General features: G+C 52.2%; 2 protein-coding genes across 10 annotated transcripts in view; both read right to left on the bottom strand.

Annotated features, from left to right (window-relative positions):
- Window positions 1-987: 987 nt before the first annotated feature.
- Slc35c2 (solute carrier family 35 member C2) lies at window positions 988-12,353 on the bottom strand. Of its 6 annotated transcripts, none has more exons than XM_008854616.3 (10): window positions 12,274-12,353; window positions 7,953-8,321; window positions 7,419-7,569; window positions 6,767-6,830; window positions 6,034-6,106; window positions 5,368-5,536; window positions 5,193-5,276; window positions 2,799-2,974; window positions 2,024-2,153; window positions 988-1,763 (listed from the first exon to the last, which is right to left on the bottom strand). In XM_008854616.3, exons 2-10 carry the CDS (start codon window positions 8,070-8,072, stop codon window positions 1,633-1,635), a joined length of 1,098 nt encoding a protein of 365 aa, XP_008852838.1. In that variant the 5' UTR covers window positions 8,073-8,321; window positions 12,274-12,353; the 3' UTR covers window positions 988-1,632. The 6 variants fall into 6 exon arrangements, with proteins under 6 accessions (XP_008852838.1, XP_008852839.1, XP_029412784.1 ...); XM_008854617.3 differs by having other exon boundaries at window positions 7,953-8,318; window positions 12,274-12,332; XM_029556924.1 differs by lacking the exon at window positions 12,274-12,353 and adding an exon at window positions 9,712-9,865.
- A 1,348-nt stretch (window positions 12,354-13,701) lies between these two features.
- Elmo2 (engulfment and cell motility 2) overlaps window positions 13,702-26,685 on the bottom strand; it is a 37,931-nt gene continuing 24,947 nt past the window's right edge. For 2 of the 4 annotated variants that reach the window (XM_008854624.3, XM_029556926.1), the window contains 12 exons: window positions 25,672-25,722; window positions 22,517-22,639; window positions 22,078-22,212; window positions 21,451-21,555; window positions 21,265-21,373; window positions 20,741-20,877; window positions 19,484-19,647; window positions 19,292-19,404; window positions 19,057-19,164; window positions 18,242-18,324; window positions 16,427-16,504; window positions 14,828-15,112 (listed from right to left, as the gene is read on the bottom strand). In XM_008854624.3, the coding sequence (XP_008852846.1) occupies window positions 14,912-15,112; window positions 16,427-16,504; window positions 18,242-18,324; window positions 19,057-19,164; window positions 19,292-19,404; window positions 19,484-19,647; window positions 20,741-20,877; window positions 21,265-21,373; window positions 21,451-21,555; window positions 22,078-22,212; window positions 22,517-22,639; window positions 25,672-25,722 (1,407 nt within the window). In that variant the 3' untranslated portion in view covers window positions 14,828-14,911. Of the gene's footprint in view, window positions 15,113-15,132; window positions 15,298-16,426; window positions 16,505-18,241; window positions 18,325-19,056; window positions 19,165-19,291; window positions 19,405-19,483; window positions 19,648-20,740; window positions 20,878-21,264; window positions 21,374-21,450; window positions 21,556-22,077; window positions 22,213-22,516; window positions 22,640-25,671; window positions 25,723-26,685 lie in introns of those variants that run through there. The other 2 variants (XM_008854622.3, XM_029556925.1) reach the window with 2 other exon arrangements.

Consider the following 26,685-nt stretch of genomic DNA (forward strand, 5'->3'; position numbering starts at 1 on the left):
TGTGCACAGAGCTCTGAGGGCCTCAGGTAGTCGCTGCTCCTCCAGGGCCTCAGTCTCCCTGTGAAATGGACCTGGTCTCTTCACTTGAAGGGATTCCTCTACAGAAGGATGAGCAAGCCGAATGTGCTTTTGGAAATCACTTCCCTGGGATGCAGCCACACCCTTTTGTGTCCATGCCACGCAAGGCATCTTCCCTACTACAAGTTGCAACAGACGCCATATGGTTCCCAATAGAAATATTTACTATCTGTCCCTTCCAGAAGTCTGCAGACCGGCTTGTGTTCTGGGTATAACCAAGTGAGCTCTAGTGGCTCCAATTCTATCCAAAGCCCCTTCCGGGCCCTCGCCCACAGCCACTACTGTGCCTGTCAGACACCCCCTGCTGCCTGAGTTTGGGCACAGGTGGCAGCGGGCAGTGCTGGAGCCACACTGCCAGAGCAATGGCGCCACCTGCCGTGAACGTCTGAAGCACCTCTGCAGGACAACTGCAGCTTGTGGGGAGGAGACACGGGACAGGAGAGAGGGACAACACAGCTCGGGATGGGAGACAGCCTAGGCTGGGAAGGGATCAGAACAGCTGAGGATGATGTCACTGTCAGGCACCAAACTATTAGGGGCTCAGCACTGCAGCACACCGCAGCCCTTGCAGTTCAGCCAAGACTGCCTACTGAAGGAGCCTGACTTGTCTCAGTGAGCGGACAGCCCAGGGTCCAAAACTGAGACCCACCTCACACATGCAACATACAGGCCTGGTCTGGAATCCTTGCCTGGCCACCCAGTGCTTTCTTTTCTAGGCTCTGGTCTCTTGGTTGGTAAATGATTTTAACATTTAATCTATACCATTCTTCAGAAAGACATTATCCTCTTTTCACAGATAAAAAACTATAGCACAGAGAAGTTCAGTCATCCGCTTAAGGTCACACAGTATGTGACAGTTTCAGGATTCAAATGTAGGCCATGAAAATGTATAAAGTCTCCACAATACAGTACTGAGAAAATTTCATTTATTTTCTGCTGTAGGTGTGGGAGGGCCCAAGGAGAGGACTTTGGGACTCCAACGGGGTAGGAGTGAGGCAGGAGGCCAGACGGAGGGCCCACCAGACCTAACCACGCCTCAGGCGGGAAAGGGGCAGAGGCCAGGTCCCCCCAGTTCTCTTAGCTCTCACACTGTAGGCAACAAACATTAGGGCCAACGGAGCAGGAAACCACTGATTTCCCAATTATAAATCAATTTGCTTTCTGAGGAAGCTACTGTCCAGATGAGGTCCAGCCTGTCCATCACCCTTTCCCAAATGCCCTGTGGACCAAAGTCAGTCATCTAGGAAGGCTACCACACCTCTGAAGTTCCTCGTGGCTCCCAGAGCCAGACCAAGAGTGGAGAAGATGCCATCCATTCCCTCTGCTGCTAGACTTCAACAGAGGGCCAGCTCTAGTCAGGTTCCAGCTGAGCCTGGTGCTCACTCTAGGGGGAAGGGCAGAAGCCAAAGGCCCCTGACTAGTGCCTCTTCCCAGGGTCCTACCCCTGTGACCAGCCCCACACAGCCCCCCACCCCCAGCTACCATTTACAGCTGATGTGAGGAACCACCTGGGTCCCCAGTCCCTGCAGCACTGGCTGCTTTTGATGCTTCTGGTCACTGTTGCCCTAGGGCCACGAAACCGTCCTCTTCTTCATTGTCCTCATCCTCCTGCTGGTTGCTCCGGAGCAGCAGCTCCAGGTCCGTGTTTGAGCCCAGGTCTTTCTGGGTCTTAGGGTCACCACCACCTTGGGGTAGACAAACCACAGTTACTGACCTGATAGTGCTCTTGCATGCTGCAAGTCTCCCAGGGTCCCCTCCCGTCTGCCCTCCCAGTGGTGGCAGCACCACCTGGCACATGTTCTGAGCTAGAACAATGAGGGGGGAAAAGGTGGCGGGACAGTGGGGCTGTTATCAGTCTGGGAAAACCAAGACATGGGCTCTCCCGGTAAGGCCGGACGGGGGAAGTCAGCAGGGCTATAGGCCTCAGGGAGAAGGGCTCCAGTACCTCTAGAATGAAGGGCTTTGAGGACAACGTGCAGAGAGATGCCCAAGAGACAGAGGACAAAGCCCAGCCAGTTCAGAAGGCTGATCTGATCACCCAGCAGGTGAGCTGCCAAGAGCAGGGTGCAAACCTCCTGTGGGCAGAGGGTAAGAAACGGGTCAGAAGCTGGCTGTGGCAAGCAGAATGGGACCCTGGGTACACTGAGGTCTGGGCCAGTGCAGACGGTGGACCTGCCCACCCAGGGCACTCCCTGCCAGCCTCCTGGTGTTACGGAGATGTAACCACATAGGTGCTGCCCACAGAATACCAATCGAAGCAGGTCAAACAGCTGAGCCCTTATATAGCCAGGAGTGCAGCCCTCAGCATGGCTCTTTATGAAGAGACAGCAGAGGGACTGGTCAGACAGGCCTCCTGAGGACCACGGCTTTGAGTTCACTCGCTGCCCCAGGAGATCTACACACCTGCACTGAGAGAGCTGCTACAGCATGGAGTCTACTTGGTCAGAGAAAGCCCTGCGCAGGTTAGACCCAGCTCTGTGTTGGGATTTTCACCGATGAGCCTAGATGAGGGGCTCCAGGCTGCTACCAGAGCTGGTGTTAAGGCACAGTGTATGTGTACTCCAGGCTTGGTGCCGTAAGGCCTGGCTCTGCAGGGAGATTGTCACACCAGGGCCCCACACTGCTCTCCTCTCTAACGCTCTCAGGGTACAGGAAGAGAAGTTACTAGCAGCTCCCATGGACTACCTCTAGGACAGACCTGGTGTCCTCTCCGTGTGTACCTTAAAAATGCCCGCAATGGAGAGGGTGAGGCTAGACGTTCTGGAGACCAGGAGGAACTCAGAAAAGCCCAAACCAAAGGCGAGAATCCCACCAAGGAAGAGACTCCCAAGCACCCGCAGGAGCGGCCCGGTGTCCTGGAAACGGAAGATTTTCTCAGAGGTGGACAAATGGAGACCTGAAAGCAACAGGAGAGACTGGGAGGTCTGGGCCAACTGGCTAGCCCTGCCCGATAGCCTGAGCCTGGTCATCGTGGCAGGGGGGCTGGTGAGCACCTGCTGATTGTCTGAGGTGGGAGAAAGAATGGGGGTTTTAAAATGGCTTCACACAGATGGGCTGAGACGTGGCAGACCATGGTGACTGCCAGAGCCTGGGCAAGAAAAGCTGGTGATTCAAACAGAGCACAATTGGAGCTGTGGGCTGAACTAGAGGGGCTGGCACTATGTAGAAAAACGGCCGCAGGGTCCTGCACCTTTAGACTGTGTGTGTACAGGTATGTGCATGCATATGCACATATATACGTTTCGTGGTGCTGGGATGAAACCCAGGGCCTTACTCAGGCCAGCAAGTGCTCTGAGCTGTAGCCCAGCCCAAATCTGGGTCTTGCTACTACAAAGTTACAGGATTTGAGCAGAGAGATGTCTCCTTTCTGCCTGTGGGTTTCCTACTGATGGAATGACAGGACTGAGACCAGACTGTCATTTCTCCAACAAGCAGTATAATCTGATGAAAGTTAACTCCGAAAGAGAACAGTTAGGTGTGTTGCCTGTAATCATAGCACTTAGGAGGTGGAGGGAGAAGGATCAGGCCAGCATCAGCTACAACAGAGAGCTCAAGGCCATCCTGGGCTACATGTGACCGTGTACCAAACAAAACACAAAAACAAAGAAAACTGCACACATGGAAATACAATGATTAAGGCCAGAGCCTCTTGCTCCAGAGCACACTGCACAGCACACCGATTTTTGCTTTAACTTTGTGGAGCTGCAGCCTCTTTCTGATAGGACTCTCTGGGCTCTTCCTACAGCAAGGTCCCCATGGTCTGTCATCAGGGGGTGAAGTCAGCACCCACTGGGCACAATGGAGACACACGTGTGAGGTGGAGGGGGTCTGGAAAGGGGGTGCCACAGAAACACACCAATAGTCTGCCCTAGGTCAACAGTCTTGCCATGTGGGCCATCTTGGTTGGCGCTGGGCTCAGCAGTATTGCAGAGGCGTTGGCAAATTGAAGGGAATTCGGGGAAGAGCAACATAAGTCATGAAGGCGCTTGGGGGATTAATTTACCAGAAAAGATTAAAGGAGCTAAATCCAGGCAGCTTTACTAAGTGGCAGCAACCAGGGGCTGTTGGATGAGGTCTGCAGAGCTGGAAACAGTGAGGACACCTAGGGAGGGGGCGAGTGTGGTGTTTGGTATGAGGGGCATAATGAAAGAATGGGGAGGGATTTAAAAGAAGAAAAACAGGAGGCTCTGTACAGAAGTTTCCTGGACAACGGGGCTGTGGAATAATTTTCTCAGGGAGGCTGGAGATGCTTCACTGCTTGAAACTTAAATGGATGTGGGATGGATTTTCTGTAACGACCCTGAGGACAGCTGGGAATCTGGGAGGAAGGATAAACAACAGGGGACAAAGCCTAATCCAAGAAAGAAGGCAGCATCACTCCACCTGTACAGCCCTCGGCCTGGCCTCTTTGGAAGCCACAGGGGCAGGAAGGGTGGCCTATCTACCCAGGCTGCTACAGGGTGGCCCCCACTCCTGCCATGGAAGCCCCTCTCAGCTCATACAGTCCATGTTCCCTGAACACACACAGCCTTCTGCCCTGCTTCCTAGGCTGCCCTGGTGCACTAGCCCACCCACACATCATTTATCTTCCAAGTCGCATGGTCCTCCAAGCCCCTTTACAACCCACCCACTACACCTGAGACAGATCCCGTTTCTGTTCCCTTGAGGCATGTGCACTGTGTGACAAGGGGCTGAGCCTCAGGGAGCCAGACTGCTGGGTGCAAAGTCTGGCTTGTTTATTTATGAGCTATGGGACCTTGGGCAAGCTTTCATCCCCTCTCTTGGCCTCAGTTTCTTTTTCCTGCCCAATGGTTCTGGTAACAGTCCTCCCCATTTGGTCAGAGGGAAGACTGCATGAGCCAGTGAGTTTAAAATGACAGTAATAGCCCAGGCACCTCTGGGGCTGTGTACACTCTGCTCGGACACCCCACATTTCACACTTTTTCTCTACAGCCTTTGACACATGGGATTCTATGTGTCCATCCAGTCCCAAACCACAACCACCAGAGAGAGAATATGTTCTCGTGACTCTGTAGCTCTAGCACTGTGCTGGGCTCAGAGCAGGAACATGGGATGTCATACCAAGGTACTAAGAGGTAGATGATCCAACGTACCTTCAAATACAGCAAAGAGAGGGAAGAGACCCAGAAACATGAGTGGTTGCAGGTGGAACATGGTGTCAATGGGGTTCTGGAGGCCTGTAGGATGGACATGGGGACCCATCAGGCTCAGCCTGGTATTGGTCTATACTTGCCCAGCCCCCAGCCTGTGGCTCTCTTATGGGCTCACCCAGCTCAGCCTTCTGCAGCAACATCTGGGTGAGGGTCCAGCGGATGCCACCAATGAACGAGGCCCCCAGCACCAAGAAGAAGCCCTCCATGTTGAACTGTGTAGACTTGTACGTGAACATGAAGAGGCCCCCAGCGATGAGGAGGACCACCAGGACCAGGGCAGCACGCTAGGATGGGACAGTTCGGCTTACTTTGGGGCTTGAGACTCAGGCTTATCACATTTGGAGCTAGTAGCCATCCAGAATGCCACTGGGCCAAGAAATTCTTCTCTGTCTAACCCTGTCCAGGGGTCCTGGGCAAACCTGGACAAGGGGTTGACATTTGGCTGGCATGTTCCCAACACCCTATCTATTCTGAAATATGATAGTGCTGATGTTCATCCCAAGTCCCAAGTGTTCCCCAACGGACAAAGATCACTGAACAGTGGATCCTGGAGCTAAGCCCCAATCCTGCAGACTCTCATGTGTTTTCATTCTGTCAGGCCCAGTTGTACTTGTTTGTAAACATTCTGCTATTACCTTGGCTAGGTTCTCTCTCAGAGAAGGGCATTCTGGCCACCTGGGACAGGATGGTCTCCTGTCACACACTGACAGGCCACCTTTCAGGCTCCCTTTTACCCTGGGCATCTGCAGTGACAGGTGGGGCAAGGGAGGTAGGGTCTTACCAACTCCTCCAGCTTGAAGATCAGAGAGAAAATCAGGATGAAGAGCACAGCAGAGGATTTGGTCATTGTGTACCTGGAAGCAGAGATACCCACAATGCATCCTGGATTCCTAGAGGGAAGCTAGTGCTGCTCAAGGCAGCAGGGCAACCAGACCCCAAAGACCAAAAGGGGCTGGCCTGTGTTGATGAGGGACTGACCTTTCATGGGAAGAAGTCTCTAAGATGCCTTACTGTTGGGGGCTGGGGGGGCGGGGTCTGACACTGAGCTTAACCAAGTTCTGTTCTGTACCTGGCCACTGGTGGAGATCAGGTAAGGAGGGGCAAGAAAAACTGGGACGAAGAAAAGGGAGGGGCTATGCTCTCTGAAGCAAGACATCAGTGACCACTGTACAGCCCCTGCCCAGCTAGGCTCTAACAAGCAGTGCTCTGCAAACTGCCCCTCCTCTGTTTCCTACTCTCTACCCACTGAGCCACTGTGACTGCCCTGTTGGGTCTCCTGGCTTCCCCACACCCCCCTGCTGCCTGGCAGGCAGGCAGAGCAATCTGTGCCGAGCTTACAGAAGAGCTGGAGGCTTCCTGGAGAGCTGATAGGTATCAGGGAGGAGCTGAGAAAGCAAGGGCTGGTCCCAGAGAGCAGCAGAGTAGCTGGCCCATATCCAGCTGAGCAGACCGCCAGACAGCCAAGTCAAGCAAGCTTGGCCTAAAGGGAGGTGGAGGGTGTGGCTGGTACTCACAGTGAGACGGTGATGTAGAGGAAGCTCCAGTTGGATAAGCCCACATCAAGTGCTGTTGCCAGTGCTGTGGAGAGAAGGGTGATACCCAGACAGTGCAGTCTTCCTTTCCATCCAGCAACTCAAGAGTTAACACCTGGCCAAAAGTGGGGTGTGAGTGTGTGTGTGTGTGGGGGTGTTGCCACCCCCTGTCAAACTGCTCAGGGGCATACCTGCCCCGCAGGAACAGCCCTGCCAACTCTCTTTTCTCTCACTCTCTCTCACCAACAGAGTTCTAGCACTGGGTGAGTTTCACCCCTGCTCTGGCTTCACATGACACTGGGTGCCCACTCACAGGGTCACTACCCTTCAGGTCTTGCCTACTCAACACTAGTACTAGGAAACCTTTGACACAGACCAACATGGCCACCCTGGTAAGGCTCACCTTCTCAGTGTCTGGTGGAGCCAACATCAGGCAGCAAGGGCAGGGAAGCGACCTGCTCTATGCTCTGGATTCAGGGAGCTCAGGCCATGGTTAGATAGGGAGGGCTGAGATGCAGCATAGTCTAGGGTCAAGAGAGTAGAGGGAGGAGGAAAAGGGAGGCCTCGAGGCGCCAAGGGTTCCTCTGGTTCTTGGCCTAGATTCTCCAGCAGCCCTCCTCATGCCCCTTCATACCTGTAGGAGCCACTCTCCTGAGGTAGTCGGTCCAGCTCAGCACCACACGGGCCCTGTGGCTAGAGCACTGAACCAGTGCCCTGGACAGGGCAGAGAAGAGGAAGATCACGGCCAGGTGCAGCATGGTCATGAAGAGGGGGAAGTGGAAGCTCTGTGGGGTGCAGAGGAGACAAGAGGACTGGCTGGAAAGCTGTCCCAGTCTGTCTCCTCCCCTCCCGGTGGCAGGGGCTGATCTAGCACTCTGCATGGGTCTCAGTTACACTGCAACCCCACAGGGCCAATCTAGAACTTTGCATGGGTCTTAGCTACATTGCAACCCCTTGGAACAAAAGGTTAGTACCCAGTGTGGAGATCAGAGATCAGCCCAGGGGCTCAGTCCTGTCCCAGGCCCATCTCCACCACACCTGCTAGCTACCTGCTTAGCCTTGCCAAGGGCCAATGTCCAGGCAGGAGCCACCATGGGCCAATAAATACAGCTGTGCCCACTCTGGCCACTTTGGGGCTAGGCCTTGCACTGGCGAGGCCCCCGGTTACCTTCGTCAGCCATTTGTTGTAGAAAGTGATGCCAATGGAGAAGCAGTAGTAGAGAAGAACCAGGCCCAGCGTCAACAGCGCCTTCCACACAAAGGCCAGGTCGAGGGCCCACCTCCCCATCCGTGGAGGTGTAGCACCCCAGTTCCTGGGCCAACAGGAAGAAGCACCTCTCTGGAAGATGGTCCACGGGAAGAGCTGGCAGAGCTGCACCACGGTTTTCAAAGAACTGTTCCCTTGGCTGCAAGTGCTCTCTTCACCTCCATGGTTTGGAATGGGCAATAGGCCCCAGGTGGAGTCCTCACCTAAGGGGCTGGTGGCTGGAGCCAAATGGTTCCATGGCTAGCTGGTCATGGGTCCCCAGCTCTGCTGCTGGAGAGAGAAGAGAGTGGGTCTGGTGGCTTGGCCAGAGACCAGGCCACAGCTCCCACCCCAGCACAGTCACTTGGAGCCCTAGAAGAGACCCAAGCTGTTCTCCATGGGTTCTCACCAACGTGACCTTTCAACACACAGATTTGATCTTGTAAGACCACTGCTTCAATTCTTTGGCAGTTCCCAATGTAATTACGATAAAGGCCAAAGCTCCTCCTGGGGTTCCAAGGCCCCAACCTGGTCCTGCCAGTCTGGCTCACCTTGGGCTCTGAGGTATGGCCCACCCTTCCATCCTCAATGCATGTGACTTATCTTCAATATAAATGCTGCTTTTTCAGGGACCCCGATTTCTTGTCCCCACCACAACCCCTATTCTTTTATAGCAATTGAGAGGGGTGAGCAGTATCTTTTTTTCCTTTTACTACTGTGGCTGGAACTCAGGACCTTGTGCTAGGGGTGTGCTACCACTAAGCTACATCCCCAGCCTTTTGGTAACACTGTTGTCCCTCGCAAGGTTGAGCTCACTTGGAAAGGGACAGTGTCCATACCATCTCACACATACCTGGCATTCTCTATATCCTCCCTGTATTCTGATGACTCAGTGACAGGAATGTATATGGGATTTCAGGGGATTGATCTGGTTTTTAGAGCTAAAGCTGGCCCAGGCCTACACTGCCCTGGCAGCTCCTCCTATACAGGAGGTAACTGACTCAGGTTCCTGCCAAACTAAACCACTACCTGCTGCGTCAGCCTAGCACCCCTGGTGAGTGCCCAAGGCAAGCTGGCTCAGGGCAAGAACACCAAGGACCTGCTCTGCTTGATAAGCTGAGCCTTGGCTCAGTGTTAGCACACCTGCTTCCTTCCCCCATGGGTTCCCCAGCACACAGAAAAGCCACCTCCCCTGAGAACCTCCCCTGAATCACACCACTCCTGTACCAGTTTGCACCCTGGAACCTGTTATCACTTCCCCTCCTCCAAACTGGGAATTGGCTCACGCTTTGCCCAAAGGACTCCTGGACTATGGCTTTCTACAGAGGAGCCTGGGATCCTGGGGTGGTGACCTGAGGGAGGATCCTGGCATCAACTGAGCAGAGCCCATGAAGGGGAGGTCCCACAGAACTAAGAACTGGTCTTCATTCTGCTCCCCATTGATGTTCATGAAAGCAGAAGATCAGCTTATTACTGTCCACAGTTCTCAGGGTTCTACCAAGCACTAAAATGGCCAAGAAGACTTTCATGCATTGTCAAAGTGAAACCCAGAGCTTCCATTCTTGAAAACCTACTTCACTGACAGCAGGGGCGCTCCAGGCTCCAGAGCAGTCAACACTGTGGCTGAGCCTACACTTGTGCTGGGCTTATTCCCGTGTGTTCTTCGGCAAGGGAAACTTACCCTGACTAGCATACTGTGCCCGGAACTGGCAAACAGACATTTTATTCCATTGTCAATTTCCTTTGTAGTTAGGACACCACTGATTTTTAAAAATGATGTGTAGGTAGTTTTTTAACTAATCTTGAGTTTCGTTTCAGGTCAATAAACAGGGCTGTTATCAAACATCTGCAATAAAAAGGCATGGTAGGATCATGGGGAGACCTACTGTCCTACCTGGCCTAACACAGCCCGTGTCTTGACAGGCCTTCTGAAGGCTGGCATTTCCACAGTACATAGCCAGCTCCCAAGTCACTAGACTTGGGCATCTCACACCCACAGGGTCCAACACTGACCCCATTGACCCAGGGGGCCCACACTCCACTCCAGGGAACCTGCTCCTTCCTCCAAGCACCGCACTGGTGTACTGTGCAGGCTGTGCTCTTAGCCTCCACTGGCCCCCCCCCCCCCGGGGACCCTGCCCCTCCCCCAAAGCCCCCCACTGGTGTCTTGTGCGGGCTGTGCTTTTGCCCCCCCCTGGCCCCCCCCCCCCCGGGGACCCTGCCCCTCCCCCAAAGCCCCCCACTGGTGTCTTGTGCGGGCTGTGCTTTTGCCCCCCCCTGGCCCCCCCCCCCCCGGTCTCCTCAGTCAAGAATGGTCAGTCTCTAGCTTCAAAAATTCCCATACTATGGTCACCCTCCACCCTCCACGCCTGCAGCATCTGCCCTAAGGACTCCAGCTACTCTCTGCAGGTTCCTGGGGGCGGGAGCGATGACACACACAGGGATACCTACATCCAACAGAGCTTTTGAGACCTCTTAAACCATGTGACCTCATGCACTAGAGGCTCAGACATGAAACCATTAAGGTCTCCACTCTAATGCCACAATAAGAGAGACCAGATTCAAATCTTCAAATCACACTTGACCAAGGAATTCAGTCCTGGGCACGGGGGGTGGGAGGGTAGTGGGTAGGCGCTGTGTGTGTGTGTGTGTGTGTACTGCTGTAGCACTTACCCTCCATCCCCTCAGCTTAGCACAGGCTGTGTAGCTTTGAAATCAGAGACCTGTGAGCATCTCCACAGCACCTACCTACTGTAACTCTAGGTGACTTGACCCATGAACTCGGTTTCTCCAACTATAAAGGGAGACAAAAGCATGTGCCTCTTGGGCAGGAGGCCCAGCACTTGACATTGGTTCATGTAGGAGTCACTCTCCCTTCTCCTACAGCAAAATTTCGTAACATTAGGCCCACTCTTTCACTAGCCTCACTTCAGCCTGTCAGGCCATTGAACTGAGTCACCACCCCTCCTCCCTGTCACCTCTTGAAAGGCCAAGTCTCTGCTCATCTTACACAACTGACCACTTCCTCCTAGAGAAAGCCCCTGAATGTACCCACCACTCTCCTGGGTTTTCTTCTGCTTTCTGGGCAACTTTTGGCCAGTGCCTCCTCTCTGACTCAACTAGTAAAAACTGGTCCCCAAGAGTTCAAACTGGTTTCTCTCTTCTGCCTACATTCTCACCCTAGGTTATCGCACCCTACCAACTGGCTGCTGAACCTTTCCTGTGAGTGCACAGACTATCTAATGGCCCTTTAGCTAGCTTCACTCAACAAGACGCCCCAAGGAGCTATCTTAATTATTCCTCAGGCCTCTATCCCATGCCAAAGTCAAGTAGAAATAGCCAGCCTGACACCTGGCTACCCAGCCCAAGGCTGAAGTCATCTTTACCTATTGAATTCCTCACATCCTGCCAGCCAAGTCCACTTCCAACTACTTCTTGACCCACTCTCTTCTCTGTCTCTCCTTCCACCACCGTCACCTTTCACCTACTGCCTGCACTTACCTCCCAGCGGGCCCCCTTTCCCCTTTTTTGCCCCTACAGCCTGTGGTCCAGGAAGCCAGTGGTGTGATGGTTCGTGTTAGCTGTCAACTGGACAGAATCTGGAATCACCTGGGCGTGCGCATGCCTGTAAGGGGTTATCTTTTAGGTTAAAGGATGTGAGAAGACCCATCTTAGCTGTGGGAGGGGATCCTGGACTGGACAGAATGGAGCACTAGGACGCGTTTATTCCCCCCAGTCTTCTGACTGTGGATGTGATGTGACAAGCTGCTGCCTTGACTTCCCCACCTTGAACCAAAATAAAGGCTTCCCTCCTTGAGTTGCTAATTGGAGTATTTTACCGCAGCAGCAGGAAAAGAAAACTAGAACAGAGGCTTCTGCAGACTGGAGACCTCTCCCTCTCAGGGCTGGTCCCCACTCCTGGTCCACAAGGACCCCCTGGACCCGACACATCCAACCTAGTTGTTTTCCGCATCCACTCCCTTCCCCGGGGTCCCCACTGCACGTGGCACTTCCCACCACGCGACCTCTCGGTGTTTGCACACGTGTCCCCGCCGCGCCACCCCACCCGCTCCGCTGCGACCATCTGGTTCCCGGGGGACGGGTCCCTCGCGGGTGGTCGGCAAATGCGCACGGGCTCCGCAGGAGGGATGGGGAAACTGAGGCCCGGGCGGGCGGGAGCACGGACGAGCCCTCCACATGGGGACGCCATCCGCGTCGCCGCCCACCGCGAGCGCACACTCACCTCCTCCCGCGGCGCAGCGGTCCGGATCCTCCCGCCGGAAGTGCGAGCCAGACACCGCCCCAGCACCACAGGGACTGACGACTTCCGCCGGAAGCTGGCGAGGGTGGGCGGAGCCCAAGTGCCAGTACTGTGGCACCCCCCCCCCGCCCCCCGACATCCTTCTGGCAGTGTGCAACTTGGGCCGTAGCCCCAGGGCTCGCTCGAGGGTCCTGCCCACAGCAGCCGTCAAGCCCGGAGCCCCCTGCCCGCTTTCTATAGAGGTGGTTGATTGACAGTGCTGGGCGATCAAAAGACGGGGGCCTTTTCTTCTGGGAGCCCAGCTGGAAAACGACGTCAGGCACATTAAATTTTAGGACTTAGAACATTCAGGCGAAGTAATGGACATTTTTGAAATTTTCCTATATATAAGAAAATTTGTAAGAATTACTTAATCGGTTGAACAGGAGAGAATGAAGAGGGTAGGGTCCAGTCGTGCTGGAACCCGTTAGGGGCGTTTGCAGTGGCCACAGAACGCGTCTAGCACACCCAGATTGCATTAATCTCATAGGATGGATGAAAAGGTGCAGCGCCTGTTGGCAGGGAAAACTGTTAAGCTGTGCAACTTAGGGCTGCAGACCCAGTTCTGCTTTTTGCCCTCCTGGACTGCACTAGGACGGGCTGCAAACGGGTCCTTGCACGTGATTGGGCTGGGCTCCTGGCTCCTAACAGAAGGCTCAAGGCCAGAGTGTAAGCTGTGTTTTATGCATGCTGCTACTCTAGCAGCTGCCAGCTGGCATCACACAGGCATTCGTTCATTCACTGCTTCCCTAAGCCTACAATGGTGCCCAACACAGCCCGAGGTCTTGGCTTCATTCAGCCCTCAAGGCCTGCGTTGCATGCACTTTCTATGCCTTCTATAAGAGCCTGTCCTCGCCTCCTCCTAACAGTGACAGGAGAAAGTATCTAATTTCATCATTGCCCTCATTCAAGTGGCCCAGCTACCAAGGCTGCTAATGGGAGCAACAGCTTAAAACACCAGCTGGAAGGCTGGGCACTAAATATAGGCAACACACAGGGTGTGGAACGTGTCTTCTTTGTAAGGCACAAGTGCTCGAGCTGTTCCCTGGCTGTGTCCCTGGCAAGGAGAAGAGGGAGGATGTGTTCGTGGGGGTGTACAGTATGCCTTTCCATGTTGTGCCCAGCAGCGCCAAGCAGGAAACACTTTGTCCTGGTACTACAATCTGTGAGCAACCTTTGCCAGCAGGTGTGAGCAGTCTGTGCCTGATGGTAGGGTAGAAGGGGCTTGGAGAGCAAGGGCTCCTGGGAGGTGGCTAGGGCCTCCAGCTGAGCTCTCCAGGGCTCCCAGGCACATTGAAATGAAGGCTGCTGGGTGACTTTCCACCCTTGGGCAGACAACAAGTGCAGAGAAATGGCTGTTAACAGAACCAGTCTACATGAAAGAGTATTTATTGAAAACACGGTCACTGACAGGAAGCTCCTGGCTACTCTCTGGTTACATTCCTGACCCACAGCTGGGATCATACTTTTTTTACCCTCCATTCTATTTTGTCCTAACATTCCATCCTAAGATAGGAAGTCTTATATAAATATATATACACGTCTGTATAAGTATGGCCTATAGTAAAGAAAATATATAATACACTCTTCACTGGGTAGTACCCACCATGCCAGGCTACCAATACTGAACACCACATCAGCATGCGTCCAAGGAGAAAGGCTGTGCATGTGGTTCAGGTGCTACATGCACCAGAGAAGGCCCGTGGCACAGCTATGACCTCAGCCAGCTCCCTGAAGTCATGGCCAATGGCAGAAACCATAGCGCCAGGAAGAAGAAGGGAAGGCAAACTTCCCAAAATCTGGAAGGCCAGAGAAAAGCAAACCAAAGGGGGCTATAATTCAGGTTCTTGGGAGAGTTCTCCCTTAAGAAGGAAAGATAGAAATGGAGGGGGAGAATCTTGTGACCTGACCAGGCTAGGCCCAGACCTCGGCTGACTCCCTGCAACATTCCTTGAGCCTAAGAGTGCAGGGCTCAAGCTGGAGAGCAAGGATGAGACTGAGAGCTTTGGGGAGGGGGAGATTTCCACCTGCCCAGTTACCTGCACGTTAGAGTGGATGGCTCTAGAGATGTTAGGGCCAAACCCCAGAGGCAGCAGCATCGTGGCACAGGATGAAGCTGAAATGAGCCCTTACAAAGACCTACTAAACAAAGGCTAAGGGCCTGCCCTTGCCTGGGCCACCTGAAGGCAGTTACTCCAAGGCTGTCACCACACTCAGCATACCTGTCCCCGCAGGCAGCCCTTCCTGGGCCAGCTCCAGCTCACATGGGGTTCAGCAAACCAGAGGGCAGGCTCAGGAAGAAAAAGGTGGGTGGCTACTGTTAAGTCCAGTTCAAGAGCAGACTCAGGATGGAAGGCAAGAATGTCCCATGTTCATGCCTCCAGGCCAACCCCAGGCTTGTGCTGCTGGGAAGGGCAGCGTGTTCTGCCTCCACCACTCCCACTTCTGGTGGACAGAGACCAAGAGAAGCTCTGGGTCCCAGGTGGGTTTGATGAGTGTCACCACACTCACTGTAGATTCTGTACAAGTGAAGGGTAAGGCACTGACTGCCAGTCTCTCCTGGGCTGAGTCCCTTCCCGGCTCAGCCATAGTGATAGACAAAGTCATAGCTGCTGGGCTCCTTGGGGACCGGTGGTGGCGCCTCAGGGATCTGGATGTTCTCCAGGTCCAACAACCGCAGCTTCATCTCCATGCTCAGCAGTGTATCCAGGTCACTCTTGGTCAGCTCACTGGACATGTCCTTCCCCAGGAGGGCACTGAGACCGTCGATCCAGATGCAGTACTGTGGACAAGTTCCAAAACATCACACAGTGGTCCTGGGGGCTGCAATGGGACTCATGGCAGTCCCTTTTGGCACCATTCAGAATGGGAGAAACTCACAGGAGATGAGAGCAGCGACAACCAGGAGGCAGCTGTCACTCTATCAGGAGAATGTCTGGTTTTCATGGGGGATTTGGGTAAAAGGTCCTAAAAATAATATGAAGTGTGATCTAAAATGAGAGGAATACAGCAAAATGGAAACCAGCACTGGAGCAGTGAATAAGAAACAGAAGCAGGAAACACTCAGTGAAGACAGCAGAATGCATGGCAACAATGGAGAAGCTCAATTTTGTTTTTTTTAAAAAAGTAAAATTATAGGGCTGGAGGGATGACTCAGTGGTTAAGAGCACTGGCTGCTCTTGCAGAAGACCTGGGTTCGATTCCCAACACCCACATGGCGGCTAACAACCATCCATAACTCCAGTTCCAGGGGATCAGGCATCTTCTTCTGACCTCTGTGGGCACTGCAATGACATGGGTGCACTTGCATACATGTAGGCAATAATACACTCCTACACATAAAATAAAAATAATAAAATATTTTTTAAATACTAAAGAAATTGACATAGCTGATTATGGTGGAACATGGGATATAGAGTTCATGACCAGCCTTAGCTACATAGCCAAGCCTGGGCTACATGAGATCTTGTCTCAGAAAAACAAAACAAACAACAAAAATGGAGCTGGAGCTCTCAGGAAGGGATGGGAGAACAGGAGTGCCTCACACTCACCTGGCTCTGCTGGCCCCTGGGCTGCTGGTTTCCTTCTTCCACACCCTCACCATGCCCTGCTCACCAGGCTCTATACCTGCCCGTTCTTCGTGTCCTCTCAACAAAAGCCCAATGGCAGCTCAGGGGAGGCCCATGATTTGCTCTTCCTGAATCCCCACCCCAAGAGCCCAGTGATGGACCTTCAGTTAACAACTAGTTAACTGAGTTAATGATCAGCATCTTCTTGGGCTGCAGGTGAACTGGGAGCCCCTTGTCAGGAGAGGCAGCTCCATGTGGCTCCACAACCCAGGATAGATCCACTACATATAACTGGAGCCCCTGAGGGGGCAAGGTTGTCAGGTTCACCTGGGAAGGAGTAATGGAGGCATTGCAAAGAGGAGAATCCTCCCTGTGTCTGCCTGTCCTTCTACCAGCCAGGTGCTGCTGAAGAGTGAGATGGAAAGAGTGAGGTGGCTCGCTGTGGCCACCTGCCTTCAGGGGGACACTGCTGTGCTGTCCACTCCTACCCTCCAACTGCAGAGCCAGAGCGAGGGCACAGTACTCACCTCATACTTATTAGGAGCGATGAAGTTCAAGGTCTCATCAGGGTCATACAGGATGGAAAAGGCCAACTCCAACACCTCCTGAGGGAGAAAGGGTTTCAGACAGTTGAAGCAGTGATTCAATTACAATGTCACCAAGGTCTCAAGGCATGCACACAGGTGTGACAGAAGTGAGGCCAGCATTAACTGACCGGAACTCACCTATTCCCTGATCACACCTTGGATGTGGTGATACCTTTTCCTTTTTCCTTTTCTTGCTATACAACAAGACCCACTCTCAAGAAAACAAACAAGCAAACAAAAAAGAAAGTATTTCTCTCTTAATCCTCAGAACCCCTGAATGTCAAGATTGTGTATTGCCCTGAGTATTTCTACATTACCAAAGTGGCTAGCTCCCTCTATCATGCTGTAATGACAAAGTCCTGAGAGCTAAAAAAAAAAAAAAAAAAAAAACCAACAACAAAAACTGCAGACAAGTGGAGACAATTTGAGCACCTAGAAAATAACGGCAACACACAGAATCACACATGGTTTGCTTAACTCCATGAGCTCATATTACCAGAAAAACAGACACAGAAATCGGTCACTGTTGTGCTGATGTGAGGGAACAAACTCAGTTTAAAAGTAAGCATATGAAAGAAGACTCAAGCCTCTAACCCTCTTTCTTCCATTATCTGTACCCTGGGGAAGGCCGTAGATGATCAGGGCAGGTTCCTGTACTGAGAAGTGAGTGGTTCGGCTCATTAATAAACAGAATACTCCTAGTTTGCAAACCTTAACCTCTGAGCAGCAACAGTCTGATCAACAGTCGCCTAGCCACTATGAGCCTCTTGAGAGGACCTAGTACCATCTAAGATGTGGCCTTGCCAGGGTAAAGTTGAACCTGAACCAAATCAAACCTCCAGGTCCCTGTGCCAATTTACAAACCTGGGGCAGCAGAAAAGTCAAATCACCATAGGGAGACAATCTGTAAAATCTGAAACTACCAAACAAACAGCATGGTTTCTTCAACTAATAAACTGCAAAGACAGAAAAAGATGGAGCGGGGATGAATGAATGAAAACTCTGAGACTTATTCTAGTGTGCAGACCTTACTGGGATTCTGATTTATAAATGTGAACAGGTGTATACATAGGACAGGCGTAAGATAGCAGGTGGACTGTGCTGGATGGCTTTAGTGTCAACTTGACACACCTGGGTTGAGGGAGCCTCAATCGGGGAATTGCCTCTATTGGACTGGCCTGTGGCCATGTCTGAAGGGCATCTTCTTGAGTGATCTGGGCTGGTGGGCCTGTGTTACATAAGAAAGCAGGCTGAGCAGGGGCCAAGGGAGCAAGCCAGTAAACAGCATTCCTCCATGGCCTGTGCTCCTGCTTCCAGGTTCCTGCCCTGAGTTCCTACCTTGGGCTCCCTGATGAACTGCAACCTGGGAGACGTAAGCTAAATAAACCCTTTCCTCCCCAAGTTGGTAGTGGTCAAGAGTGTTTTGTCATAGCAATGAAGAACAAACTAAGACATGGACATTGAAAGGAAAATAGAATATTTGATACTAGATAACTGCTTTTTATTTTTGAGGGTGTGATAATGTGACAAGAGTCCTATAATTTAGATACACAGTAAATGTTCATGAATGAAATGGTGTGCCACCTTGGGTCTTTTCAAAGTCACAAGAAGCAGATAGTAGAGTGTGCCATGGTTGCTAAGGTTGGGTGAGGTGTATATTTGGGTTCTATTTACTTTTATGTGTTCACGGTTCTAAACATGGTATGGGACAGAGCAAACGCGCATCCTGAACCCGTGGGACAGACCCCTACTAACCTTGTTCTGCTTCAGAGCACTCTTCTCTTTCATGTGGGGGCAATCCTTCCCAGTGACAATAGCTTTAATATCTGCAACAGGAACTGAAACATGGTGGGAATGAGTGCCCGGAAGCTGATGCCGCAAGCTAGTCAGTACCGGCCTCAAGACTGGAAGGGAAGCTCTGTGCAGAGTGCCAGGAAGCCACAGCTCCCAGACTCCAGGGCCATTCCTGCTCAGGGAGGTGGGCATGGGGCCCCCTCCCTCCTCCTCCTTGGTCAACTACGGTGGACCCTGATCTGGTGAGCTCTGTGAAAGCTCAAAGGTTGTTACTTGGGTTACCGCCTTAAGGGGCGGGGCTTGGGCACCCCTGTCACTTCCCTTCCCTGGTGAAGGTGACAACAGGGCAAACAGTACTGTAGCTTCTAACAGCAAGGCCCACCTTGTACCTGCCAGCGCTCCGTGGCACTGTACACATTTCTCACCAAATCCTCCTTGAAACATGAAACATGGCTGTTACTCCCATTGTACGGGAGAAGAACACAAGGTAGAGTTGAAAACTAACTTGCACCAACTGGAGTCAGTAACTACTCAGGAGCGAAGCCAGCCCCTGCCTCTACCACAGCCTTTCAGTACAGTCTCCTCGCACCTTCATGTTCTACACACAGCCACAGTCGTGATCTCAGGGAGACTCCAAACCATGCTGAGGCCGGCAAGAGAGGATCTCTAACAGATGAGGAGACAGGCTCAGGAAAGGCCCAACCCAGACATGGGGTTACAGCCAGGACCAGAACTCAGGTCTGAGGAGTCTGGGGAGCCAGTAGACGGGCACCTACTTTTCTCCTGCAAGGATTCGAAGGTCACCTCCCCCTGAGGGTTGTCATCCAAGTCACCGTAGTGCAACACCTTGTGGTTCAATGCTAAGCGGCAGTACCAGAACCGTTCTGGAATGCAAGGAAGGATGTGAGGTAGCAGTAGTACTGGGCAAGGGGAGGAAGGACACGGTGGCCACCAGTGCCTTGCAGGGTCACCCAGGCAGAACCCACCCCCCATGCTACTCTGGCCCCTCACCTTGCCGCCGGCGATTCCCAATCTTTCGGAAGCTGCTGCCTTCACAGAGCCGGTTCAGGCGTTGCTGCTTGATCAGCTCAAGGATCTCGGGCTGGATCTTCTCCCGCAGTTCCCTGGGGGCCGTGAACAGAGGTACTCTCAAAGCAGAGCTGGAAGCTGGCTGCCCCTTGGGCCCCCAGGAATGGCACTTACACAATTGGTGGGGACTGGAAGTCATCCTGACTCATCCGCTCAGACTGCCGCAGCCGTAGAATCTCCGAGTAGCTCAGGCTGCGAAGCTTGCTCTTAAACTGATCCAGAGAATTGGGTTTGGAGGGCAAAGCTCGAGTGATCTGCTCTCGGACAACTTGCATAACCTGGGGAAAGAAGGTGGCGACACATCACACCGAAATACACACAAGCCAACTAGAGATCAAGGCTCTCCTTGACCTAGTGTTTCAAGCAGAGTGGGCACCACAGACACATGCTGAGGCCATGAGAGTTCTGACTTCCCAAGGGACACCTCAGCTGGTGACTTGTGCCAGGTCACATGGTGATAGATGCTTCATTTCTCACACCTTTCAGTAGCTGTGGTGTTAGGAAATGAGCATAGGACTTTGGAGTCGATCTTGACCTTGTACCACTAAATCCTTAACCTGTTCTTTCAGCAAGGCAATGAGCATGCTCAGGCCACCACCTCTCATCGCTAAAGTAAGGAGACATCTTCCTGCAGGTGTTGGAAGGCAAGCACACCATGTGATACAAAGTGCCAGGTTTGTTAGAAAAGAAAGCAACACCACTCTATCCCCAAGAATTGCATGGGTGGCATAATCCTAGAAGGAGACTAACGATCACAGAACACTCTCTGGGTGGTAGAATTATAGGTAACCCTTTTGCTATAGTCTCCCAAGTTTTTGTTGTTTTGCTTCATTTTCTTGAGACAGGGCCTCAGCATGTAGCACAGGCTGACCTAAAACTCATGATTCTCCAGCCTCAGAGGCATGCACCACTCTGCTTGGCTCTCTTCCAAAGTGTTCACAACGAGATGGTAAACTTCAGAACACTTGGCTCCTGGACTGTCTGCATGGGGGGCCTAGCATAGTGCTCTACATGGGGGGGGCACTCAAAAAGCACTGAGGCCTGACAGGCACCACGGTATCCTGCTTGGCCAATGCAGCCCTTCACAGAACTCCAACAGTAATGACACAACTAGGCTTGTTTTCCTGATCCCTGTGGAGGACAGGGACAGATGTTAGCTTCGCCAGGAAACCAAGGTCTTGGGCACCATGAGAAAGACACCTGCTGAAGGTTACAAAGGAAGTCACTGACTGAGACCTCAGCCTTGTGACTCAGCACTGCTGACCAAGCTGGCGGTCCAGCTCAGGGATTCCCTAGGCGCTGACAGGCTGCCAAGGGCTGTCGCGTGATGGTCTCCTTCCACCGGTGTCACAGCAGCTCTGGGGCACTGACCTTGTTGAAGTCCTCTGCCGTTGCTCTCATCTCCTTCCAGGTCTTGTTTAGCAGCTGGATGCAGATTCCAAAGAGCTCTTCAAAGGCTCGGTCATGGGTAAAGAACATCGGGTGGTAGTCGTTGCGTCCTTCATTTGCTGAGAGGAAGGAAAAGAAAGGATAAAAGCTCTGCCCACAGGGTCCCAGGAGCACCCAACCAGAAACAGGATTCTCCGCACTGTCCCAAAGAAAACAGACCACAGATTCTCCAAGTGGCTTTTTTTTTGGTCTTCTACTACCCTGTCACAAACTCAGCGAGTTCTGACACAGTATTGGGGAGCCAGCTCAGGCAAAGCAATACTTAAGATGACCAAAAACCAAGATCAAATGGATTATTGGCTCATGAAGCAAAACTCCCCACTTCCCTCACACACCCAAACCTGGTTATCCAGTCCCACTGACATCTAGTAGTTCACAAGCTCCAGCTCCACTAGGTTCCTCAAGAGAAGACTGACTGAGGAGGGAGAGAGGGGACACAGACTTACGGAGTTCCCCAACCTGCAGGATCTCACAGAGCATCTTGGTGAGCTCGATGGCGCTGCGGCCAAAGGGGCATTCATGCTTGTCCTCACGACTGCTGTTCTCCAGGACGATCTGTGTGCAGAGCGGAAGGGGAAGGTTAGGGGGAGGGAAGACATGGATGGGCACCAGGAATGAAAGCCCCCCTTTACCCGGATGTAGGTATCTTGGTGGACTTTAGCCAAGTACAGCATGTTGTCCAAAGCCAGCATTCCAGGAGGAGTCTGGGTGAAGTCCAATGCCGGGTTGATATGGTTCTGGGGAAATCAAGATACCAGATCTGAACCAAAGAGTCTTCACATGTGCAATGATCTGGGGATGTCCTCCTGTCCTCCCTCCTCTCTGTGCTGCCAACATCTGGATTCCACTCCACCCCAGCTCTTGTTACACGCCTGACTCTAAACTAACCTGAGCTGCTAGAGCACCAGAGGCTGCCTCATCATGCATCCCTACAGCCAGTATACTGCCAAGCACTGAGAAGGTGCACAGGAAACACTTAAACCATCCCACTCTCAGTTCAGCCACTCTGGCTTTGTAATGAATCTGGCTGTGTTGGTGAGGAAGGGCCCCCTCCCCCTGCTGGGGCCGGCATCCCAGGCCTCTACTGATGGATCTGGTCTGTGTCTTCAGAAGATGCACACTCACTGACTGGCCACTGAAAGGCAGGCCAAGCACACAGCCCCTCACCTGTTCCTGTCCACTACTCCAGAGCTACCACTATGAAGGGGCAGTTGCCAGAGCTGGCTTCTTGTCTTGGGGGAGGCGCTCTGGGCACTCACTGTAAATCCGAGCATTTTATAGTCCTTCGTGTACATGGCCTTGCGCTTTTCAGTCCCACTCCCAGGGACACTGCTAGGGTCGGACTCCGCATCAAATGCAATCCTCCTCAGTTCAAATATAATGTCTCTTTGCGCCTGGGAGGTGTAACACATAGTGTGCAGGTGATTCAGCTACCCAACGGAAGCAAGGAAGAGAAACTGCAAGGTGTGCACCTGAGCCAGACCGGTCCCATCAGTCTCTTAGGAAGTACCAGCACTAGCACAACAGGACAGAAGGGGACTTAACCCAAATGTTCAGGAGGTGTGGCCCACACTAGCTGTGCCAGCGTAGACACAAACCCATCCACGCAACATGCCCAACATGCTTGGAGGGCAGAATGTACCACAGCTATGAGGAAACAGCATGCGACTTACGCCAAGAAGGCCCCCCAGCACCTGCCTGGTCATTAGGGTCCATCTTGGTCATCATTCTTTCTTCCAAAAGGTTAAAGGTCAGAACTTGAAGGACATACAGCTGATGGGCCATCTCTGTTTTGACTGGGCGGTTCCCTCGGATCACATGCTAGAAAAAGCAAAGGCAGGAAACAGGGCCTCAATGTATTGGCTCTTTTCCTGAAGAACCACATCCATGTTGGGAGGGAAATAAATGCATCTGGCAGGGAACACTTCCTCCCCCATATGGGGACTTCATGTTCTAGAAGGGGCAGAGCACCAGCAGGCTCCATGCAGGCAGAGCTGATTCATTGCACCCCAAGAGTGCTATCCCTTCCTCTGCACTCTCCTGGGTAGGGGAGGTGGAATGGAGGGTGGACCCGACCTCTACTACACCAGAGATGGGGAGGCACCTCACAAGGTGAGGACAGGGCACCAGCACCTGACACACTCCAGGCTGGCACCTCATGAGGCTACTAAACCAGGACAACAGAGTGCATGGGACAGAACCACTGGCAAACAGGCTGTAAAAAGGGTCACTTCCTCTAAATGACACTGAGCCACCTGTTACGAAGACCATTTAGCTCTCCTGCCCAGCTTCACACACCCTCACATTCCTCTCTCCTACACCTGTCCATCTCCTATCACCCCACATAGGTCCTACACCTCAAACTCTCCACCCCTCCCCAATCATCCTCTTCATTTTCTCTGTCCTCCCACTGTCCATTCATCATCGCCCTCCTCTCAGCCTGTCATGGGCCTCTCTTGCACACTGTGCCCTCCCCGTCCTGAATGAGGCTCTTGGGTGTGTGATCCTGTCTCTCAATCCCACGCCACCCTGCTCTTTCTTGCTTGCTCCCTGGACTTCTCAACACCTCCCCCTTCCTGAAGTGTCACTCTGGGCTCTTTCTTGCCCAGCTTCACATATGTTCTACCTTTGAGTCCTTCTGGTCCTTACTTGATGACCTTCATTCTAGAACTGTGTTGCAGTCAGTGCGGTAGCCATTTCTAGTTATTTGTGTTAAATCAGTGAAAACAACTGCAGTTAAGGTTGTGGCCCTCAGTCACAGCAATGACACGCTAAATGACTGACTGCCCCCGTGGCTGCCATACAGGGCAGCGTGGAGCACGGGCAATGCCATGGAGATGTCCTGTGCAGGTCTTCCCTGCACAAACAGCTCTGCAAAGCTCCCCCTAACTCCATCTCTCTCTCGAGCTTGCTTTGACTCTAGACCAATCCTTTGGGACCTATGCCATGGTGGCCAGAGGCTCACATGGCTGGTGAACTTGCCAGGTCCAAACTGAGGGGTACGGTATCAGCAGCATACCAACCTCGAAGACTTAATGTGAAAAGAGAAAGTGTGGTGTACATCATTGATGAGGCTTTATTAATATATTCACTGCATATTGAGATGTTTTATGTATCTCAGGTTAAATAAACTGTACATTAAGCTTAATTTTTCCAATGCCTTTAACAGCTAAAATTCCACCCCAGGTGAGTTGCACTTCCATAGCCAGGGCTATTCTAGACCTCGTCCTCAGCTGCAGAACCACCAGCTCTGTTTCCTCCACATCTGCGCTGCCCTGTGCAGCTGCCACAAGACACAAATGGCAAACCTAACTGAAATCAAAGTCACCCATTCAGGTCCCCAGTCATATCAAGTGCTCAAGTAGTACCCTCTTTGGAGCAGAGGTGTGTGGGAGCCAGAGCTGCGCCGGGAAGACAATCTGAGGGAATCACGGACGTCCTGCCCAGCACACGCGTACCCTTTCCTCACTCCAGCATGTCTCTTGCTAGCTGAGGCGCAGGTACCCTCTCAACTCCCCACGCTCATACCTCTGCTCTCCGAGGCTCCAGTCTACTTCGTATCCCTTCTACATCCTTTTCACTTGCCCCAAATCCTCAGCCACTCCCTCTCTCCCGACTGCTCCTAGTGCCCCTTTCTAGTCCTTCCTCCTCACATCTGTCCATCATTCACAAGACTACTATGAAGAAAGGTAAGCGTTCATGTGCTCTAGGTTTTCACTCAGTTTACTGGCTTTCTCAGATGGTAGGAGAGTTAAGTGCTCTAGCAATGGCTGGGGCTCTCTGGCTTAACTCAGAGAGCACACTTAGCCACTGTCTGGCAGATCAGTTAAGTCCTTGATGCTCAATCTTGTCTGTTCTGTGGGATCCTGCTCTCGTCCACTAAGAGAAGTCTCAAATATAGTTACATAGTTAAATTTCCCCCAGAAGGGCTTCCCCATGCCCACACCCAGAAGGGTTCCTGGCAGCTCCTCTGGAGTTCCCCTAGCAATGCCTAGTACCTTATGCCCTCCTAACCACCAGAGGGCAACATTCCAACATTTGCTAAAAGGGAGCAGGGGGTGCAGAAGCCTGAGAACCCAGTCATGATGGGGACTTCAGGTTTGCTCAGAGCTCACTTCTGGAGCTCTGTCATCTTACTTTCACCCGGGGTTCTGCCCACAGAGAGGCTTCCCAGGTGCCAGGCACCCTGCCAAGCGCAATCTATGTATTAGTTCATTCAGGTCTCAGACCTGAAAATCAAAAAAGCCCAGTGTTGCCCCCCTCCACCCCCCAACTGCTCAAGATCAAAGCAGACTGGAAAATGCCCCGAGGGGCTGGCCAGCTGCAAAGCCCATCAGGAGGGCAGCATTATCTTTCACACTTGACTCCTGAGGTTTCTAGGTTTTCTTTTGTTTTTGACAACTAATGAAACTGCTTCCTTTTAACTGGGATCCTTCCTTTTAATTTTAACAGGCATGCAAACTTCTTTCCAGTTCCCTGCCCGACCCCAGGAAGCATTGAGCTCTGACAGCAGGGTCTTTGAAAAACCGCAACCCTGCCTCTACCACCACCCTAAACCTGCCTGGCCTGGCTGCTGAATACAACCAAGACCTGCCTGACCTGGCCATGGGGCCTGCTCAGGACTCATCACAGAATCACTGTCTGCCTCACCCTGCATGCAGCCACAGAGTCCTTAGTGCCACTGTCACTCCAGCGGCACTGCTAGTCAGTCTGAATGTCCAGCCTGTGTGTCTGTCATTGCAGATACTCCTCCCCACTCAATTTCAATAGTGACAGTCTCTCACTGTAATAGTAATGACTGCAACCAACAGGGACAAAGCTGCCAACAAAGCCAGGGCACACTCAGAACTCACATTCAGGATTATGGACCGAAGGTGCTTCTGTGCAAAGGCGTTGGCCATGTCCTGCGGAGAAAAACGAGCAAACAAATCAGCAAATGCAGGAAGTAGCGAGATGAACGTAACACATGATGCCACAGCTCAGGGCTTTTTCTCCTTCTTTAAATTTATTCCTTTCAAATGAAAAGAAAATAAAAAAAATTTATGTGCATGAGCGTTTAATCTGTATGTATGTATGTATATATGTATGTATATATGTGGGTGATGCCCTTGGAGGCCAGAAGAGGGCATCAGATCACCTGGAACTGGAGTTACAGACAGTTGTTAGGTGCTCTGTGGGTGCCGGGAACTGAACCCAGGTCCTCTGCAGAGCAGCAGGGGTCTACCCTGCTGTGCTGTCTCTCCAGACTCTCCCACTTTCATGAATGCAAATAGTTTTCTTTCCTAAGGGCACAATAAACTGGATGGTCTTTACAGAGGAACTCAGGCTGCTTGAGGACAGGACATGGGTGCTACAAAGATGCTGGGCAATGGACACTGCACATGAACACACAGCAGCACATGCATCATGCTAGGCAGATGCACGGCCACGACCACAACTGAAAGAACTCTGAGCAGTACAGACTCCACATCAATGACAGGGTGCTGGCCCTGCATCCCACGGATGCCTGACTCATTCTGGACTGGTTTAAAGAGCACTGTGTTGGGTGCCTTAGAGTAATTTTTCCTAACAGGTTCATCTTTTTTTTTCATCATATTTAGTACCTAGGAAACAAAGTACTCTACACAAACAAGTCTTCCAGAGAGACTTTTTTAAGATTCATTTTTATGTGTATGAATGTACTGCCTTCATATATTTAAGTTTATCACATGAGCTCAATCCCCAAGGAGGCCAGAAGGCAGTGTCAGATTCCTGGAACCAGAGTTAAGAATGGTTGCTAGCTGTCACGTGGGTGTTGGGAACTGAACCCAGGTCCTCTGCAAGAGTAACCAGTGCTCTTAACCACTGAACCATCTCTCCAGCGCCCA

Source organism: Nannospalax galili, unplaced genomic scaffold (genome assembly GCF_000622305.1).
Source record: "Nannospalax galili isolate Female #2095 unplaced genomic scaffold, S.galili_v1.0 scaffold2227, whole genome shotgun sequence".
Classification (NCBI taxonomy): Eukaryota; Metazoa; Chordata; class Mammalia; order Rodentia; family Spalacidae; genus Nannospalax; species Nannospalax galili.